This window comes from Helianthus annuus, chromosome 10 (assembly GCF_002127325.2).
Source record: "Helianthus annuus cultivar XRQ/B chromosome 10, HanXRQr2.0-SUNRISE, whole genome shotgun sequence".
Classification (NCBI taxonomy): domain Eukaryota; kingdom Viridiplantae; phylum Streptophyta; class Magnoliopsida; order Asterales; family Asteraceae; genus Helianthus; species Helianthus annuus.
In genome coordinates, this window is record NC_035442.2 from 12731034 (window position 1) to 12753112 (window position 22079).

The 22079-nt window shown below is 34.2% G+C and overlaps 4 protein-coding genes across 4 annotated transcripts; 2 read left to right on the forward strand and 2 right to left on the reverse strand.

Annotated features, from left to right (window-relative positions):
• The first annotated feature begins 314 nt into the window (after nucleotides 1-314).
• Nucleotides 315-884, forward strand: LOC110880574. The gene has a single exon (XM_022129071.1). It carries the CDS (start codon nucleotides 315-317, stop codon nucleotides 882-884), a length of 570 nt encoding a protein of 189 aa, XP_021984763.1.
• Nucleotides 885-5994: 5110 nt separating this feature from the next.
• Nucleotides 5995-8390, forward strand: LOC110884016 (cytochrome b561 domain-containing protein At2g30890). The gene is made up of 3 exons (XM_022131693.2): nucleotides 5995-6432; nucleotides 6702-6850; nucleotides 7916-8390. Exons 1-3 carry the CDS (start codon nucleotides 6160-6162, stop codon nucleotides 8223-8225), a joined length of 732 nt encoding a protein of 243 aa, XP_021987385.1. The 5' UTR covers nucleotides 5995-6159; the 3' UTR covers nucleotides 8226-8390.
• An 8001-nt stretch (nucleotides 8391-16391) lies between these two features.
• LOC110880573 lies at nucleotides 16392-16859 on the reverse strand. The gene has a single exon (XM_022129070.1). The coding sequence runs from the start codon at nucleotides 16857-16859 to the stop codon at nucleotides 16392-16394; it is 468 nt and encodes a 155-aa protein (XP_021984762.1).
• Nucleotides 16860-18048: 1189 nt separating this feature from the next.
• LOC110884015 (deoxyhypusine hydroxylase) lies at nucleotides 18049-21612 on the reverse strand. The gene is made up of 7 exons (XM_022131692.2): nucleotides 21348-21612; nucleotides 20316-20449; nucleotides 19976-20208; nucleotides 19154-19292; nucleotides 18937-19063; nucleotides 18380-18498; nucleotides 18049-18292 (listed from the first exon to the last, which is right to left on the reverse strand). Exons 1-7 carry the CDS (start codon nucleotides 21505-21507, stop codon nucleotides 18251-18253), a joined length of 954 nt encoding a protein of 317 aa, XP_021987384.1. The 5' UTR covers nucleotides 21508-21612; the 3' UTR covers nucleotides 18049-18250.
• Nucleotides 21613-22079: the final 467 nt, after the last annotated feature.

Sequence of the window (22079 nt, forward strand, 5' to 3'; positions counted from 1 at the left end):
AGCCGACAACCAGGGAGACATGGGTGGAGTTTATGCATCTTTTGGCGCTGATGAGATACACCATAATGAAATGTTGATAATTAGACTATGTCGTTGATGTATGGATTCTGAACAATTGCCTTATGTATGACTATCCAATTATGTATAGAATGGCAGCAAACAAAGGGTCTTGGGTGGCGGACAACTACAAAAAATAGGGGAGGTGACTCTGTGGGATTGGTAATGGAAGAACAAGCCGATAACCGGGGAGACATGGGTGGATTTTATGCATCTTTTGGCGCTGCTAAGATACACCAGAATCAAGACGGGTCAAGATGGGTGGGGTTGGAACTCGGAAAAATAAGTCGACTTTCAATGTTAAAACTGTTAGAGAGGACTTGTGTGTCACAAGCGAGGACCCGTCGAGTGGCTTTGTAATGACCTGGAACGGCTGGGCTACACCTAAAGCCAATATGCTAGCATGGAAAGGTGTCGAAGGTAGGTTACTAACAAAGATGGAGCTGGAAAAAAGGGGAATTCATATCAGCAACACATTGTACCCGGGTTGCGGATACGAGCAAGAAAGTGTTGAACACATCCTCATTATGTGTTTGATGTCGAAAACGCTATGGTGGATGGTCGGATCATGGCTGGGAGTAAAAGATTTACATTCTTGCTCAACAGTGGCATATATTCTTTCTTTTGCCTGGAAGATGGATATTTCTAAGAAGAAGAAAAAGGCAGTTAACTGCATAGTGATGGCTACATTATGGATCATATGGTCGAGCAGAAATGAGAAGTTATTCAAAGCCTTGCAGTTTTCAAATGATATGATATTGGAACAACTGAATGAGTGTACTACGTTGTGGATGAAAGTCATAGCCAAAATGGAGTATTTGATGTAGAATTTAGTGGCTGAAGAGTGGTACACCAGTGGTGTGAATGTAATAGAAAATTAAGAGTTTGTATGTTTGTAGTAAGCGCACTTCTCTAGTTCCTGGCTAGAGTTATGGTTTGAATATATGGCATCTTGTTATGTTAAAAAAAATGTCGTTGTATATAAAATGATAATGCTCGTGTGCATTATGTTGACACTTACATTATAACACCCTCATCATAAGAATCACATAATCCGATCAACAATCATTATTGCACATATGCACCACCAACATACACTATACCAAACAACATATTACATCCTAAATTAACAAATATAACCATCTGTATTGCATTATACAATACCAATATGTATGCTATTTCAAACTATGCACATGTGCAATGCCAACATTCCCTCTACCAAACAACATAATACATCATATATTAACAAACATGATCATTCGCCTCTGATAATGGCAATTTTGTTGCTATCTTCACCCTCATGTTCTTAAGTTGCAAGTCTTGAATTTCTTTATCTTTGCAGAATATGCAATCAAACTTCTCACCACTCCCTTTATACATTTCCGTATGTCGCATAGCGAACACCTCGCAAACTGTGAAGTAATAAAGGGATTTCGTTTACTTGTTCAATTTTTTCATCGTGATTTCGCTCACTTGTCCTCCTCCTTATGCTTTTTTTTTCTTCTTGTGCACCTACATGTGATATATTTAATGTGTTTACATAAATGATGTCATTTAACATGAAAGTAATAAAGGGATGCACATGTGCATAAACTCCCAACTGCATCATTGAATATTAATCAACCTTTTTACCTCTTTGTTTAACCATTACGTAATCATCTTCCATTGCATCCGGGCATTTTTTGACCCTTTGTCCCTTGATTTCAAAACGTAAGTTACCTTCTTTGATTTTTTTCCGTTATCGTGATCTACGATAATAAACAAAACAAAAAAAACATAGGGTTAACAAACATACAATCTCAATGAATATGTGCATTAACATTAACTTTATCATTACTATATACACTATGCATATATGCATCAACATAAACTACATTGTTAACATATTCTGGCCAAATTCTGGTAAACTATGCACATGTGCATAACTATGCACATGTACAACAACATGAATGACCTTATTAACATATTCTGGCAAATTATGCAGATGTGCCTAACTGCACGTTTGCATCCATATGACTGACCTAATTGAAATAATCTGGCAAAATATGCATTTGTGCATAACTATGCACATGTGCATTAACATGATTGAGCTTATTAACAGGTTTGCTTCGATAAAAAATAATAGACAAAACAAAAGTTATTTTTTCGATTTTTACCTCTTTGTTTAACTGTCGCGTAATCATCTTCCATTGCATGTCGCATAATCATCTTCCATTGCATCCTACATTTTTTTGACCCTTCGTCCATTGACTTCAAAACAAAAGTTAATTTCTTCGATTTTTTCCTATTGTTGATCTACAATAATATACAAAACAAAAAAAAAAATAAAATAATAAAAAATAAGATCAATAAACATAAATTATCAATAAATATGTGCATTAACGTTAACTTTATCATCACCGTATACAATATGCACATGTGCATAAACATAAACAACCTTATTAACAACATATGCATCAACTTTATCATCACTATATTAAATATGCACATGTGCATCAACATAAATGACCTTGTTAACAATCTATACATCAACTTTATCATCACCATATGAACTATGCACATGTGCATAACTATGTGCACATGTGAATTAACATGACTGTCAATATCAACAGGTAATGTTTGCTTCAATAGAATAACCTAACCATTGCCAACTCAAATTCTGTATTACCACCAAATATATTGAAAATTATTCAGTAACAAAACCTACATACAAAAGAACACACATACCTACCACATTACAAGTCGGTGTATCACAGCAATTACCCCGAATCCCTTAAACATCATATACATCAAACGATTTTCGCTAATGCAAATATGAAACTATGATTTAATCGTCATATTAACATATAAAATATCTGAATCGAAAATTAAGCATCATGTTAACATATGAAAGTGTAAAAACACATTGTATAACTTACAAGTTCACAGAACTGTGTAGCATCATGTTACGATGAATCCATTGGACGTTTGTTCTTCAGTTTCTCCCTGTTTGTGCCGCAATCTTCAATGATTCTGTTATTATTGCCCTAATTTCGGAAATACGATGGAGGATTCTTTTCTTATAGCCCTAATTTGAATATATGATGAATACATGATGAATTATAAGATCGAGATGACGAATTTTGGTGGATTTGGAGTGTGACGTGAACTGAGATGATGAATTGTGTAGATCTGGATCTGGACGTGAACTGAATATAAAGGATGGTTTATACTGATGTTTGAAGTCCAGGAGGATGAGGAGGCACTTGATTTAAATTTTATTATGTATTTACAGTAATGCCCCTTGTTCACATTGGTTCTCGCGGTTCTCGCAATAAAGGTGGTTCTCACATGAACCCTACCATATATATATATATATATATATATATATATATATATATAAAGAATGATCCGTTAGGAACCATCCTTTATTGCGAGAACCAATGTGAACACAACCAAAAATACCTAAAAAAATTTAAAACACACAATTTTTTTTTGAAATTGGTACCATACCCCTTCAACCCCATACCAAATAGACCCTAAGATTAGCAAGATGCACAAAATTACATAAAATAATCTATTGTTGTAATCATAGGTTGTTGAATAAGTTATTATGACCATATGTTACAATTTGATTATTTAAATAAACTTTTTTTTTTGGATAGAAAGTATATCATGACAATAATGTACCTAACATAAACCAACAACTCGAATAACAAGTTCTAAAAAAAATTATCTATTTTGACATATTACTCATCCCATTCAACCCTTCCGGATCGACCCACGTACAACATGAATTTACCCTTTTGTTTAAGTTAAGTATCTAGTTTTCTTCGATATAAACAGCTTAACGACTTGTAACTTTTATTATTAAAAACACATGTAAAGGAATCATAGAATTAACATAAAGTCTCAAAGTAATAATTTGTTTGAACATAAATAAGTGGCTCTATTGGTGAGCAAGGTCCACATATGACTTTTATGCAATCACCAGTAGATTTCAGAACCCCAAAGTTGCACAAGATTATATATCACCCATCTTTCCCATTTGTATATTATTTTCTGTTATTCTAGTTAAAATTTACCTTTAAATTTAATTTTCATTCATACTTGTCAAGTTACATCAAAACAAAAGTTAGACGGACAATAAGCTGCACCGCCACTCTTTCTGAATTGCAAACCTTAATCTACCAAAGACAAAACCCTGCCCTCTGGGCTTGAACAATTGTTGTGGATGATCCGTTGGACCCTGGTCAGGAGTTGGATAGCTTCTGACGCTAGGGAGGCAAATGTGTCAAAGGCAAAACGGACAAAAACATGTTGGTTCTCTGCACAGGCTTTAGCGTGCTTATCAACTTTCTTCGATTCTGCCTTTCTTACTGTTTATCCAGCTACAAACCCGTTTTCCCTTAAACCAACTAGTGGGGAAACCCCCGTGAGGTCTACACAAACATGTTTCCCCCTAGCCCAACCAAAGATGAACAGATCCGTTGGTTGCAAAGTAGATATCCCTTCCATAGGGTCTGTAAGGAAATTCACAGGAGCCTCTTTCTTAGCCGGAATCCCAGCTCTTCTCAGGATGTCCCATAAAACATTCCGCACCCAGTCATGCCGATATTTGAACCCAGGGAGCTCTTTACAATGCACTGCTTGCTCTCCGTATTTATCCATACAAGCTTTACGACATATTGGACAGGTTTATCTTCTAGGTACATAGGAATCATCAGCTGGTAGTTAAAATCAAACACTGCATTTGATGGGTTGTACTGTACAACCAGCTCATGTGACAAAGTTTGGAGCACCAACTAGTGGGGTGAGCTGAAAAAAGATGGATTTCGCAGATCCACTTTGACATTATCTTTTTGTTTTCAAACATATTGATTTTATCCTGACCACTTTGCTCTGTAATTCCACCACTTTCTTTCAGCCAAAAAGGTGACCCCTCATGTGATATAATCTAATCTTCTTTTGGGACCATTTGTCTATTTTGTTACACTTAAGAGTTCTCATAACATATCCATATACTTAGCAAATTAAGATAAACAAGCGTGTTAAAAAAGGGTCCAACTTAAAACAGACATATCTTTTAAGTTATAAGTTATGATCTGTCTTGAGTTACGTGACAATAATATATATGTACAGAAACAAGTTAATAGACCGTTTGTCCGACTCTTGGGCCCAAATTCTCACGTCTCAAGCTGATTTTAACTTTGATAGGTTTTTTCCTAATACATATTTCATTTTGATTGTAAAAACACGTGAATCTTTAAATTTATTAATTTATGTGTTTAATTAGTTGTTAGTTGTACATATTCCATTTTGATTGTAAAAAACGTGAATCTTTATATTTATTAATTTATGTGTTTATTTAGTTGTTAGTCGTACATATTCCATTTTGATTGTAAAAAAACATGAATCTTTAAATTTATTAGTTTACGCGTTTATTTAGTTAATTTAAAAATGAGACTGTCATTTTTAAGGGTGTTTCATATATGCATACACCTGGTACTTGTCACGTTAGCCGTTTTAACTTTTAAACTGGCATTTACTTTTGACAATTCCACTTAAACGAACGTATAGATATGTAAACAGGCAATTCAACTACCGTACAGGTATGTAAACATGTAAACAGACAGTCAAACAAAAGTTTAACTATCGGGTTTCGCCTTTTAAACAACCATATAACATAAAATCAATAGTGGTATGTATAGTACAGCCTGACCTTTTTGAAATTTGCAAAATTTGACAATGTGACAATTTTATTCCTTAAAAAATATATGAGTTTTTCTTTCTTACTTTTTAAATTGCACCATTTTCTTTCAACTAAAAAAGTGACCCATTGTGTAATAATCTAATCTTACTTTAGGACCATTATTTCTATTTGTTACACCAACTCTAAAACCCTTCAAAAAACCATCATTCTCCATGCAAATTCATTATTCATCTACTTTATATTTAATCTCAAATCACATCTCTTTCAACTTTACTTTGTTCAATCACAAGTATAAATCTTGATTAATCCACTGATCAACATTCAAGATTTTCCCACCAGCCTACTTATATGCTTCTAATAAGGGATACACAACACACACATACCACATACTTTTTAGCCACAAAACAACAATGGAATATTTCATTAAAGCTACAAACTTTATCATCATTCTTCTTGTTCTTCTACTTCCATATGTAGTTACTTCCTCTCAAGAACATAAAGAAAAGGACAGCAAAATGTTAAACGATCGTCGATTATCGTCGCAGATCGTTATCCACGCGTTTCTCCTATGGGCTTCTATGGGCTTCTTGATTCCCATTGGGATTTTAACCATCAGATTGTCGAACCGAGAAGTGCAAGGAAGAAGGCTAAGGATCATGTTCTTTATACATGCTGTTACTCAGGTAGTCAGGTTCATTTGCGCATTTTTAATCATTTACGTCGAGTCATTAACGTGATTAATTACATTATAATCCAACTTTTTTTTTTTTACTTTAATAATGAATAAAGTTTGTTTATTGAGCAATTATAGTTGCCTGTAATGATTGTCTATATACTTTAAGAGTATTGGTTTTTTTAATATGCTTTGGCTCTATTTTTTTTTTTTTTTTTGTATTTTAAGGGTATTTATTTCACTATTTCATGATAAAAGATTTTGATTTATTTATTGCAGATCCTGTCAGTGATTCTTGTAGCAGCAGGAGCAGTACTTTCTGTAAAGAATTTTAGCAACACTTTCAACAACATGCATAGGAGATTAGGGGTAGTTCTTTATGGGCTTGTACTGTTGCAAGCAATTAGCGGGCTTCTACGTCCGTCCAGGTGATACTCATTTACACAGATAAAAGTTTCTTGAAGCTAGATTTGGCTTAAAAGGCAGTCATATGGGCTGGGTTAGGTAATGGGCCAAATGGGCTGGATTGGGTAACGGGTCAATGGGCTGGGTTGGGATACGGGTCAATGGGTAGGGTTGGGTAACAGGTTAAATGGGTTGGATTGGGTAACGGGTCAAATGGGTTGGATTGGGTAACGGGTCAAATGGGTTGGCTAACGGGCTGGATAGGGTAACGGTTCAAACGGGCTGGATTGGGTATGCGGGCCAACGGGCTGGATTGAGTAAGTGGGCCAACGGGCTGGGTTGGGTAACAGGTCAACGGGCTGGGTTGGGTAACAGGTTAAATGGGTTGGCTTGGTTGGGTAACGGGTCAAATGGGTTGGCTAAGGGATCGAATGGGTTGGCTAACGGGTCAAATGGGCTGGATAAGGTAACGGGTCAAACTGGCTGGATTGGGTAAGCGGGCCAACAGGTTGGACTGGGTAACGGGTCAAATGGGTTGGGTTGGGTAACGGGTCAAAATGCATACTTTTTAATACGGGTGCAAACGTTCTGGGCAGTGGCGAAACTTGAAAATTTGCACCGGGGGGTCGGAAGTCACCGAACCTAAAAATTCTATATAAGTAAAACTTATTTTTATAAAACCGGGGGGTCGAAAACGTATATACCCAAAAATTCTACAAGAAACGTACATACATAAAACACTACTGAGCGAAAAGTTCGGGGGGTCGGGCGCCCCTCCCGGCCCCTTGAAAGCTATGCCAATGGTTCTGGGTAGGGTTGCTATAACGTATCAAAAAGGCTATAATTACCAAAAAAGAACACCGGCAAAAGTTCATTACTATCATATTACATTTGTCTTAAAATGATTAATGTGGTATTATGCATTTGAATAAGCTTTGAGTGGTTTTCGACTCATTTGATGAGTTTGAATCCATCCTTTTAAGGTAAATCCTTAAGTTAACCCGTTTGACCTGTTAAAGATAAACAATAACATATAACGACCTACATGCAAGTAAATGGGCCAAAACTGACACCTCTACTTGTTACAGAGATGGCAAGAATCGAAGTACATGGTTTTTTACACATTGGATGCTAGGAACTACGGTTTCACTACTTGGGATCATCAACGTGTACACAGGGTTACACGCATACCAGAAGAGATCATCAAGGAGTATAACGCCTTGGGTTATTTTTTTCACCGCAGAAATTGTGTGCATTGGATTATTGTATCTATTTCAAGATAAGTGGGCGTATATACAAAAGCAAGGGATGATTCGCGGCAGTGATCAACCTACAATTACAATACAACCAACGGATAACCGAGAGGTTTTAGCCAAACAAAATAAAGATTCGTGTTGATCAGAATCTTTAGTGAGTGATTAAACAGATGAAAGTTGAAACAATGTGGTTAGTATTCATATCGAATCATTCATATTTGGTATGTTCGATATTACTTGCAAAACTATTTGTAATATCTCTCATTTCTTCCCATTTAAACATTTGCTATAAAAGATTTGTAAGTAATCGGTAGGGCCTTACAGCCTAATATGTTATTATAGCCTCGAGAGCCCGACTTTTATAAAAGTATATGTTCATGATGCAACGCGGTCAGCATATGCAGTCGGATATCGACTTTATATTTGCTTTTAAAGAATGAAGACATCAACAATGATCAAGTCAAGCCCACAAGTGCATCAAACATCAAGGGCAGAAAAGCAGAATGAAGTGAAACCATCATGCTGCCTCAAGTGCATGCATAAAGAGATGATACATGATACATTAGAGATGGTAGATTAATCCAAGCACTCAACATCTCAAGTATCTATGGATTAAGGATTTATATGCTGTAATTTGCACAAAAAAAGAACCTCAAATTTCACACTTTTTGGAAGTCATTTCCAATTTTCCATTACTTGTAACACTAAATTATCACAATGTAATTTAATTTTTTACAACTAAAATCCAATTGAAGTTTATATTTTAACCTTTACAATCAACTACATCTAGGCAACAAATTTCATTTATAAGAAAATAAATAAAATCTTAATTTTGTGGGAAACAATAAACAATACAATATTGTTTGTAGAAAATAAATTACAAAAAAAAATATACAAATACATACCAAATAATTTTAAAATATCACGGTTCCCTTAAAACCGATTCCAGGACTATTCACATTTGTCTCTCAAGATACAACAACCAAAGCAGTGGTTATGTTGTCAAAAATGAAATCAACTAGTAAAAGATACCATTAAGATTATATGTTTTTCTTTACAAAATAGTGTTGGCGGTAATTTCTGACTCATCACAAGTCGGTGATGTAAAAGGGTGACAAAGGAGTTTAAGTCACAAGTCGGTGAACTTGAGGGATCAATGTTGACGAGTTGGTCATAGTTTGTTAAGTTTCCTAATTATGTTATAATTATATTTGGTAATGTCTTGGTGACCAAGTTAGGGTTAGTCTATATAAACCAAGCTAGGGTTAGACATTATTAAGATAAGAGAGAAGAGACAAGAGAAGAGATAAACCGAGTTATAGTTTATGAGTTATTGTAATCAAGTTTTTTGAGTTATATTTTCTTGGTTATAATAAAAGTTCTTGGAGAGTTATTCCATTTGTTCTTGTTCTTGTGTTTGATTATTCGATTGGGACTTGAAATAGAACACGATTATTGTAGATGTTTAGTTATCAAACAAGAGAGCTTAGAGGTATCCTCTATACTCATACACCAAGTGAAGCAAAACTCCTCATAGATGTTTTTAGTTGCAACTAAAAGAATTTTAAAAAGCAATTTAGCTGTCGCGCAATGACACAAACATGCTCGAGTTTGAATCGTCTAACCCATTTAGACCGAAATTTGCACCCCTTGTGTGTGCGTTGGAATGAGAGTAAAAACCAAGGGACGAATCCCCCTCCCAAACATCTTAGTTCCTTACTTATAACTCTTTTAAGGTTTATTCACCCACATATGTGGAAGATTTTTCACTCATTTCCTTCTTTCAAGTTTCATTTCAAACAACCTACTTTAGCAATGATGTCTACTTCACTTTAGCTTGCTTTAGGACATCTATTAGGTCATTGCGCGCGAATCTCTTGTTAAGGAGAACACATATCGAAAAGTTGTTCTAAGGACCTTTTAGAAGCTCGGTGTCAACGCATAAGCATGCTTCAATAATATAGTAGCATGCAGATGCAGTGTATTATTCATTACTCTAATAAAGATATATATAAAGATATAAACATGCATACACACATAAAAACTATCAACAGATTTGGGTGAAAAAATTAAGGAAAGATGAACTAATAGGTATGGGACTTAACATAATTAGATATCAAGAAGAGCACATAATATATTTCTCCTTCTTTTAGTCATACCTTTTAAATGAAACTGAAGAGAATAAAAGAAACATCAACATTGGTAATTTGTATAATTTGTTTGAAACTTTATATCAAAGAATATGGATATCGTTTATCAAATGCATACAAATATTTTTATTTACTTTAATAGTCATTTATTTTATAAAATCATTGTATTATCAAATAAATATTAGAAAACCTTCATTACCAAAGAAATAAGAAATTGATATTTAAGGCAATATATGTTTAGATAAAAGATCAAATACAAATACCTTTATCATATAAAACCTACGAATAGGGTGAAAATGTAAAAAGAAAACGCGATAGCATTTTCGTAATTATTTACTCGTAGAGTAATTATCAAAATTACTCTACAAATGATCTTGTAAGGTAATTTTGATCTTAAAGAGTAATTTTGTAAAATGTTCTTTTAGGGTAATTTTGATCTTGTAGATTAATTTTGTAAAGTATCATAATTACTATACAAATGATCTTGTATGGTAATTTTGATCTTGTAAGGTAATTTTGTAGAGTATCATAATTACTCTACAAATGATTTTGTAGAGTAATTTTGAATTGCATATTATTTGATACACTTGTATAGTAATTTTGATACACTTATAGTAATTTTGATACATTTGTAGAGTAATTTTGATGCAGAGTAATTTTGATACACTTGTAGAATAACTTTGATAATTACTATACAAGATCAAAATTACTCTACAGGATATACTTGTAGAGTAATTTTGATAGTTACCCTACAAGATTAAAATTACTCTACAAGATCATTTTTAGAGTAATTTTGATAATTACCATACGAGCAAATAATTACGAAAATGCCACCGAGTTTTTTTTGGCTTTTTCATGTCTTTTGTACGATAAGGCACTTTGTACGTGAACTTAACCCTATATGTTTAATAAAACTATTATAATTTTTGTGATTAAGAAAATATGAAATCAGCTCCTGTTTCTTGATTAAACAAACTATAAAGAAAAGCTAAATAACCAAAAGATTTTTACAAGAGTTTGAGATTCATCTTAATTGTTAATCTTAAAGACCAAGACAATTTTTGGTCTTCTCTCTCCAGAGACATCGAACATCTGACAATTCAAAATGTTGGGAGTCTCTGAGGGAGAGAAGACAAAAAAGTTTTCTTGATAGTATCTTCATGTACGCACCCCTCAATCGCCACTTGCTTAATATTCTTCTCTTGTAAATTTCATAGTCGCAAAAACATGCTAAAGCAAACAATTGCTTTTCATGTATCATACGCTACTCATATGTTCTAACCCAACGAAGGGCTAACCCTTATTTATACACGCGAAAATCAGACACGAGATGTTGGTAGGACCTTAATCAATCAATACAAGTACGAAAGATCCTTAAGTTACCTAGAAATTGGCTCTAGATAACTACTAAGGATAGAGTCAACCCCAATTGCATGAAGAATAAAAGCATCTAATCCATCAAAGGCATCTAAAATCATATCATTTTGCAACTTTGTGATTTCGTGTTGCCTCTTTGTCAATTGTTCATAATTTCCACATCTCAATATGAAGCATCTTGCAAATGGAACCTAATCTTAAATAGTTAAATCTAAACCCAACAAAGTTGTATGTTTTCTTTCAATATCTACATATCATGCACAATCAAAAATTCGATCACATGGTTTAGTTTTTCAACTTAACGAATCATCCACGTGTTGTTAGCGCGATAGCTTTATATCATTCCTGCCCCGAAAAGCCGAAGTCTTATATATTAAGTTGTTCTTTTGATTGTTACGTATCTCGACACATGTATGTAAATTAAGTTTAAGTTGAAAACGTTACAGAAACAATCATGGATGCAGTTCCTAGTCCCGTTTACATTTAGCACAGCTACAACTTGCTTTAGGACATATTTCTCCAAGTGAAATGATGTACATGCAAGTATACAATATTAAGTATTAAACATATATGGAATTGAAGTTATTATTAATTGTTTTGTTATTATCATTGTAATTATTGTATAATTATTATTGCTATAACTTGCAGCAGAGTTAGAAAGAATATATATTACTTTTATTTAATTTGTAATCAGTTGATTTATGAAAATATGTAATATAAAAATTAGATTATAATATAGTTTCGTATTTTTTATGAAAGAAAACATATATTAAATAATATAAAAATATGGGGTTATTTTAAGCACGTTAGAAACATCTTTTAAAACATAACGAATTATCGAATAGGCGACTTCATATTTTGGATAGACCAGCTTTTGGTATGGATATGAATTACTTATGTTCTCACATCTATAAATCTATACATATAATAAAGTAAACCAATTTGAGACACATGGCAATCATTAAGGCTATCTAGAATTCTATTTTCCCGCCTTAAACATAATCCTTTTAGTTTCATTAGTTAATCCTAAATTAAAAAACAATTAATCCTTAAATCTTCGAAAAAATAATTTAATCCCTACTTAATATTTTTATTCAAATTTTAATTTTCAAAATCAATTACGATGATATATTGTTAATCATGATAACATGTTACGGAAAAATTATACATTGTTTACTAAGTTAAAGTTTCAATTCATATTGGGTTTTATTTAGTTGATTTACTAAGTTATATATTTCGATTTTTTTTTTTTTGAGAATTAAAAATGTACTATAATCTATCTATACATATAAGTAAATCAATTTGAGACACATGACAATCGTTGAGGTTATCTAGAAAAGAAAAAAATCGAAATATATAGAGATGGTAAAGTTATTAATAATTAAAAGTAGAGACGGGGTAAAACTACTAATTCTAGATAGAGATGGTAAAGTTATGAATAAAAGATTTAATGTTGTGTACAAATAAATATATAGATACTTATAAATTATGTGAATATTTTTTGGATTCAAATTACTTTCGGTAATGTGCGAGTTATAATTGTAACCTTTTATTTCTCATTACATAAGTGTAATGTAATACGTAAATATAATAATGAGTATTATCTAATATATTTATTTTTGTATTATTTAAACGACAGTTTGATTACATGTTTTTTTTTTGATGAATTTTATAGTACCAACATAAATCATCTTTATATTAACTCATTTATGTCAATTTGGTATATAAATGTCTTCGTCTTGGATTTGCGTTTACAAGAAATATTTATTATAAAGTTTAAATTGTTCAACCCGTGTAACACACGGGGAACTAACCTAGTAAGTATAATTATAAAATACGATCCAAAAAGGATTTTTAAACTAAAATAAGTTGGGGAAACTAACCTGGTTTAATTCACGTCACTCGATTTAAACTCGATTAGAGTGGTCAAAAGTTGACCTATTAATTAATTATTTTAGTTTAAAGTAAAGTGAATATATATATTTTTGATTCACAAAACCAAATGGTTATGGTGTTCTGAGAGTTCTCACTAGGATCCCATTCTTTTACTAAAGATCATCAATATATTTCCAATAAAGGCAAATAAAATGAAGTTATAACCAATAAATCATGTTGTTATAGGTTATTTTACCAATTGCAAGCCATTAATACAAATCCATTTTGATGACCAAATTCTCACTTACTATATGACATATCAACAATAATAATAATAAACATATAGCATGTATAATAAATATATATAGCGTGAAGAACCTTAGAGTGTTTTATAAATCGTTGAAATTGAACCATCTAAAACAAGACAAGTCAGCTGGATTGATATTCAAATACTTTGCCGGTTTAATGGTACTGGCTAGTGTTGAACAAATACTTTGTTGGTTTAATGGCATTGCCTGGTGTTAGAACCTGGAACCAACTACGTAAACCAAATAGATTGTATAACTCTTATTATTCACATATATTCTTTTTCATTTTTAGGGTACGTAGTTATGTATATGAATTTCAACCGTGAACCATCTTTATTGGTTATTCCATCAAAAATGAACATGCAAACCGTCAATCCGGTAAGATCGGTCAATCCGACCAACCGACTCAACATGGCCGGTTTGGTTTGTTGTTCTCTGAAACCCAAATTATCGGTTTAGCCCAAATTCTTTATCAAAACCAATTAAACCGGACCATAAAAAACCCTAGAAATTTCATGTGCTAATGACAATACTCCACCCAGAAATATATTGATGCAACTAGCCGACTAAGGGAGGAGGGGGCACCATTCAGGTACCCCTTTGGGTACTTAACCGTGACGGGTACACGAACACCTTTCATTCGGGTAGGGTGTGCGGCTTGTGACCATGGGTATTAGTCACCAATTAGGGTAGTGTGTGTGGAGAGGAGAGGTAAATGTGTGTAGAAGAGAGAGACCTGCAAAATTGTCTTCTTCTAGGCGGGAGCACCGACGCCGGTAGAGTGGTCTCTGGGTTGTGGTATGTGGTAGTTGAGGTGACGTTGTTGGATTGGTTGGTAGGAAGTATCATCGATGAGCGCCCCCTCCTCTCTAATAATACTTTATTAGAATTTTTATATTCAAAAAGTTTGATGATAGTATATATGTGTCCATGCAGAAATAGACGATCATGTCTTTATTTTAAAAATAGTGAATTTAATTTCCCTTTTATCCAAATTAATGGGCTAATAAGTTAATTACATGCGTGCAATAACTTTCTCTTTATATATTTATTTAATAATTAATGAAAATGATACTTTAAATCAAAATCTCAATAAGTATGTAAATGAAAGCAATGTTTTAGTATCATCACTTTTCAGAGATAAGCTTTGAATAAATAAATCTTGAAATTAATATTTTATATCTTTTGAAATGGTTGAGATCCTTATAGGCACGATTCCTGTTGCCTATATAAAGCATTCGGGCATTTGGCTTCTACATCCATGAACATCAACAGAAAACCTTAAGTTTTGTATTCCATATTTAGGGTTAAGTTAGGAGAAATGAGGGTTACACTGAATGGTTATGATTGGAGCTCTCCTTCGCTCCAGCCCTGAAAGAAACCATAATGGTTCATTGCCACCCGTTACATAAGTACATATAGGTGCAATTATGGTTAGAGCGTCTATGCCAATGGTACCATATGAATCCTATGATCTTTCTGGACTGGGGTGAAGGGAGCTCCTCTCCTAACTGTCTATTAGGGAGGAAGAGACACTCAAGGGTAAGTATCAATGTATCATAGCCTCGACCAACAATCACACGTCACGTCAAATTTAGTGCAAAGTAACCATTAGCTAGTAAGTAGTGGCGACGTCTACCCATGCCAAAAAACATTTTTTTTTAATTAAAAATAGTCAAATGTTAGATAAAAAGTAAACTTCATTGAATAAAAATAAAAATACATAATTCAAAGCAAACTAATAAAAATAAAATAAAAAAAAACTAAAAAAAACCATACTGCTCATCGTCTTCCTCCTTGAGGTACGGTAGATCTTGAGCTGCAAGATGGACGAGAAGATCATTTTTAAGTCGATAATGTGTATCACTATCAATCAATTCCACAAGCATTGCGTCGTAAAAAACGGGTTCGACGACTGGATCCCTAATGTGGACAGGTGAGAACGCATGCCCCTGGTCCTTTAAGATCATATTGTGAAGTATCATGCACGTATATGTCACGCTAATAATCTTTTAGGACACCAAAAGCCCGCTCTACATGGGTCTCCTAAGTATGCCCCCATTTTCCTTTTAGGACACCAAAAGCCCGCTCTACATCTTTTCTTGCCCCTTCTTGCAATTTCTTGAACTTGTTTTCATTCGGATCGACAAAATATGGAAACGTTTTCACAAATGTTGACCAAGTAGGGTAGATCCCGTCGGTTAAATAGTATCCACGTTTGTCTGGATATCCATTCACTTGAAATGGACACTTAGGCGCAGTTCCAAACTGTTCAGCGAGGTATATTGGAGACTGTTAGAGAACATCGATATCTTTTAGTGAATTGGGAGATCTACAATGCGCATGCCAAAACCGTAAACCTTGTGACGCGAGCACTTCGACCATGACCGTTGGGTACTGGTAATCATCTCTCATATACTAGCCTCGTAATGTTGTGGGACACATCCTCCACACAAGATGCGTACAATCAATGTTACCTAGCATCCCTGGAATGTGGTGTTTTTCATCATGGTTTTTGTATAAATTCGCTACGTCGGTGCTTGTCGGCCTACGCATGTACTCATCGTCGTACAATTGGTTAACGGTGTTGCAAAAAAATTATAGGCACTCTCGCGAAGTCCTTTCGGCCATTTGTAAATACTCGTCGTTCTCGTTGGGAGTATTATCGGTCACGAGTTGTTTAATTGCGGATGTAACTTTTTGTATTGCCGTAAAACTCTTTTTGTATTGTCTATCATATCCCTCTTGAAACCAAGGATATTGGGCTTCAATATCACCAACAATTCTTAGGAATAATTGTAGAAATATACGAAAACGGTAACAGAATGTTTCATTGTCATACTTTGGTTCATCAACAAAATTATCGTTCATAAAATTTTCGTTACCTTGTACACGATCACGCTTGACGATTTTTTTTGGAACGACCGACGACATTGCCGTGTCTTCCGCTTCGAGTTCCTCAAGCTTCTCTACGAAATAAAGTAAGCTACTATCGGTTGAAAAGTCATCTTCGTAATCATTTGGCGGTAAGTAAATACTCATTTTTTCGTATGAATGATTAGCCATTGAGAAAAAGATGATGAGAATGAAAATGAGTAAGGGTTTAGTGAGGATCAGATGGTTTAGAGTGAAAATGGTTTGAGAAAGATGTGATTATTTATAAGGTTTAAAAAATAAATAAAACAATTTTTTTAAGTAAACGGTCATAAGACCGTTGGAGGTCAACACCAATCATCAAAATCAACAATCTAGAGCGGGTACCAGTGCTAGCTTCGCATACTCGCACGCCTAACCCACAGGGGTGGCGACGGTGTGCTGGCCCGGGTTCGAACCCACAAAGGCTTACCCGTGGAGTGCCCCAGGTTGGCCTTAACCTCGGATGTTCATAAATCTTGAAACTGATTAAACAGTCCAAAGTGAAGAGAATCAACTGGTTTGATCGATTTATATACAATGGTTTGGTTTTAATATTTTGTAGGTTTAACTGTTTAGTCTAGTTTGGAAATTAGAACCGGCTCTGTAAACCAAGCCGACCGTATCATTATCATTTATAAATTATCAAATAGGACGTTTGTTTTGGGTGAGAATGGTCGAAAGCAATAATAAATTGACACATGGCAAAGATAAAAATATACAGGAAAGAAGGGACATTTTAGTCAAACACTAATTAGTCTCATTTAACTCATAACCTTAGATCTAGAAAAAACCCAGATGATACCAACACTACCACTTCCAGCAACACCAGTGAACATTTCCAGTGCGGTGTACGCCAGAATTCCACATAATTCCAATTAGATTAGATCAACTAAACGACACCGTTCCGGCTGCCATGACGAAGAAAACTAGCGAATACGTCATCTCCGTCGATGTCCTACAAGCGCCGGCACCGGTACCACCTCCGAACAACCAGATTAATGTCGTCAATCATTGAAGGATATAATGAAGGTAACAATTGTGAGTTGTTTTCTTATGATAGTGAACGGAATGTGAACGAAGTCGTTACATGTTGACATGGAAAAGAAGAGACGACTTATTATAAAACACAATTTTGTAAAACTCAATAGTGGTTTTCGACCTTTATGTTTCTTTGTTTACGTAAATCTGCAAAATGCAATGAATTTGTAAAAGTGGTTTTCACTTTAACGTTTCTTTATTCGTCGTTGCGTTTTATGGATAAGCCAATTCGAAGTCATTTGCATATAAAGTTTAATATTTTATAAGTTATAAAATTTATTAATTTTCTTTGTATAAATTATACTTTCATATAGAACTTATCATTTTTAATAGAAGTGAGTTTATACAAAAGCAAGAGACAAATGTTGTATTCAATAAGTTATTAACTTACTGTTATTGTCATAATCTAGGAATTCATCACCTGACCCACCATCTTGTAAGTGAACTGTTGACTACATCCTTCAAAACTCAATGGTAACAAAACACACAACAAAGTGAAACCATCATGCTGCCTCCTGCAATTGAGGTGCCTGCATAAAGAGGTACTGCAGAAAACAACATAGATTAAACCAATCGCTCTTAACACGATACAGTTTTCGTATACAATGAGCGAAACTTAATCTTCCAAGTACCTCGAATGATTTGCCGGATCGTTCAAAATCCAGCATGCTTAGAGCAACTTCACAGCTCTGTGAAACAATCGGCTCTGGATCTTTGGAGAATTCCTCAAGTAGAGATATACATTGGTCATCTACAAAAATGGTTTATTAACGTCAGAAACATCAAGTTTTCCATAAAAGTGTCCCGAGTCAACCCAACACAGCTGTTTTGACCCTAAAAACCATGTTTGACTACCTACCCAATACAGCCCATTTTCCACCAAATGTTATTAAAAAGTATAGTAGATTTATAATGAAAAAGTGTATTGTATCTTGAACAAAAAAGTTTAAAAAAAAAACAGAAAAAATAACTTTAAGTTTGATATTGGAGGAGACAGGAGAGCACCCAGTACCACATTTTTAAATAAAAAAAATCACTTTATTTTTTAAAATTATTTTAGAAAGTATTTTCTGAAAATTTATTTTCCCGCATCTAGATAATTGTGTAAACAATCTAACATTTACAACCTACCACACGTTTCTTGTTTAACATAAGGTTCAAAATCAATATACACCATAGGTAACCAAACCTGCAATGGAACCTAAAGCCTCAGCAGCTTCATGTCTAACCATAGGATGCTCGTTCACATCTTTAAGTACTCTTGAAAGTGCATCTGAAGCCGCTTTGTTTTGCAACTGTCCCAACACATAGGCAACCTGAAATCCAAGTAAAAAAAAACAGTTGGTTTACAGAGAGACGAATACGAGGTTCCAAAATTAGTAAAAAGAAACAACTAAATTGCAGACCTCGTGTCGCAATAAAGCACTTTTTGCGTTTAATGATTCTATTATGGCAGCAACTGCTTCATCACCTCCATGATTTCGGAGTCCGAAAAGAGCTGCGTACCTCTCATACATGCCTTTTTCTTCATTTAATATGATCTCCCTGTAAGAAATTAAACGTCGCCCGTATATCAATGATCATATAATGTCAGAAGTAGATGTTCTATTCGATGTTTAACAATTTCTCAAGATAAACATTATCAACAAAAAAAAGATATAGAGTAAAATGCCAATTTGGTCCTTGAGGTTTGGCCAGTTTTGCGACTTTCGTTCAAAGGTTTGTTTTTCCGCATCTGGATCCAAAAGGTTTAAATCTTGACATTTTCATCCGGCTCGTTAACGCCATTCATTTTTCTCTGTTAAGTCAGGGGTATTTCCATCTTTTTAGTTAACTTAAAGGGCAATCAGGTCCTTTTCACTTTATGTAAAAAGACCGAATGCCCACCATGAAAAAGACTGGATTGCCCTTTAAGTTAACAAAAAAGACTGAAATACCCTGACTTAACAGAGAAAAATGGATGGAGTTAACGAGCAAGATGAAAATGGCAAGATTTCAAACCTTTAGGATACAGATGCGGAAAAACAAACCATTGGACGAAAGTCGCAAAACTGGCCAAACCTCAGGGACCAAAATGGCATTTTACTCAAAGATATAAAAGGAGATATTTTTGTGAAAAAACAGGGCCATCTTTTAATTTTAACACTTGATTGCAGATATTTAACGGTATTTGGAGACAAATAAAAGGTAGCAGAAGGGGTAAATTACAACTATATTATGCAACAAACCTTAGTTCATTTACGGAAGAGCAAGAAGCAGGTGCAGCAGGATCAACTGATAGAAACGGTGATGCCTCTATTGTAGATGACTGATTATTTTCACCGACATTTTTCAGCTCCTGAATCCGAGAAAGAGCCAATTCACATGTCTCCCGAACCTCTTGTGCTGGATCTGAATCCAAACTATCCTTTAAAAGAGAAATATTACTCTCTAAACCGATGGCACCAAGAGCTTCTGCAGCCTGTTCATGCGTATGTAATACAAGCAAAACAGTTAATTGTTGCTACCTGCTGGTAAACAAAGTATAAAAACGAAAAAATAGCAAGAAAATGTGGGAAAGAAGCTAACCTCATGGCGTACAATAGGATGCAAAGAAAGATCATTAAGAACAAGTGTCAAAGCAGGAATAGCATCAGCATCTTGCATTTGACCTAAGGCAAAAGCAGCCTCATGTGCCAACAGATTTGAAGGATCTTTTGTTGCTGCAATGATCAAAATTATACATCTCATAATTTCGAATACGTGATAAAAGCACACTACCACATATGAACATACAATTACATTCATAGGCTCATAGCATTACATCCAATATGCACACCACACACGGTTCCAGGTAAACAGAAAGATGACTCACTCACATCAACTCATATAAAATGAACTGACTAACAAAAAGAGGAAATTTTGTTTGCCGGTGCAACAATAACAGTTGTGAAATACTGAAATTTATAATAAAACTTCCTCGTTATAAAATTTGATTAAATTTCATGAAACATAGCATGCAAAAGCAGCTTTGTAAGAGATATCCAAGTATTCATCTTCTTACAAGCAAAACATACACCAACTATTGAACAAAAACCTTGTGATCTGGACCTGAGGTGGCAGTGAAGAACGGATAAAAAAAGGATGACTCACAGCGCATAGCCATTTTCGGCAATTTTTGTATTACAGCGAGCTAAGAGCATTCATATCAGCTTCTCTCTGTCTCCATCCCCGTAATTCAGCTAAAAAAACAGTTATCCCTAAAAATTGTTCTTCTTTTAAAAACCTCCAAAATCTCATTCCTAAAACCTCCAAATTTGTTTAGCTAAAAAAAAACATATTTCGATTCCTAACGCCCAAAGCTTTGTTTTTAGTAGGATCAGTTTGCTATCCAAAAGAGGATATTATAGCTTAATGTAATCTTTCTACAATTAAGCTGATATAATAGCTACTAATTTCATTTAAAAAACACATTTATCCCTAAAATTTCACTAAATCTTTCGCTAAAAGTCTAAATGGAGATGCTCTAACATGATTACTTCTCAAGCAAAATAATTATCAGGCGATTATAGTATTAATAACAGAAGCACATAAATTATCGCACAGAGAGAGGGAACAAACCGTGGATGAGAGCATTGCGAGGGGCAGGGCCTCGAAGATTGCGGAGAGAGAAGAGGACTCTGAACCGCTCCGAAATCGGTTGCGTTTGATCCAGCAATCGCTCGCAGAGAAATTTCTCGGTTTCAGGAGTAACTTCGAAAGAGTTTCCATCAACCGCCATTGTTATTGATAGCTTGAAGCTCTCTGTGATTCGAAAATGGAGGTATAAGGCGATCGATCGATCGAGTTACCAAAACCCTAGCCAGAGACAGCAAAACCCCCCTATATCTTAGCTTACGATTACAGCTATTCATATTTGGTCCTTTCACTTTTGGAAATATGTTTTTAGCAATCATCATGATACTTGGAAAATATCATTAATAGCAAAGTTAAGGTAGAGTCTAAGTATAATAAGATATGGTTCGGTTCGGTTCGGTTTTTGGGTAAAATCACAACCGAACCCGAAACGTCAGTTTTTTGGCTTTTTAAAACCGTCCGGTTTTGGTTTTTTCGGTTTCGGGGTTTTCGGTTTTTATGTCGTTTCGGTTCGGTTTTTCGGTTATTTCGGTTTTTGGAGCAAAATTATGTAAGATTAAAAAAAAAAAAATTAATAAATATAAAGTATTAGTTAAAATATAACAATCTTTATTATATGTTTACATTTAAGTTATTATAGTTAACATTTTTAATTAATATTGTTTACATAAACATAACTTTCTAATCTATTTTTATGTTTCTCTAAAGTTTTTATTA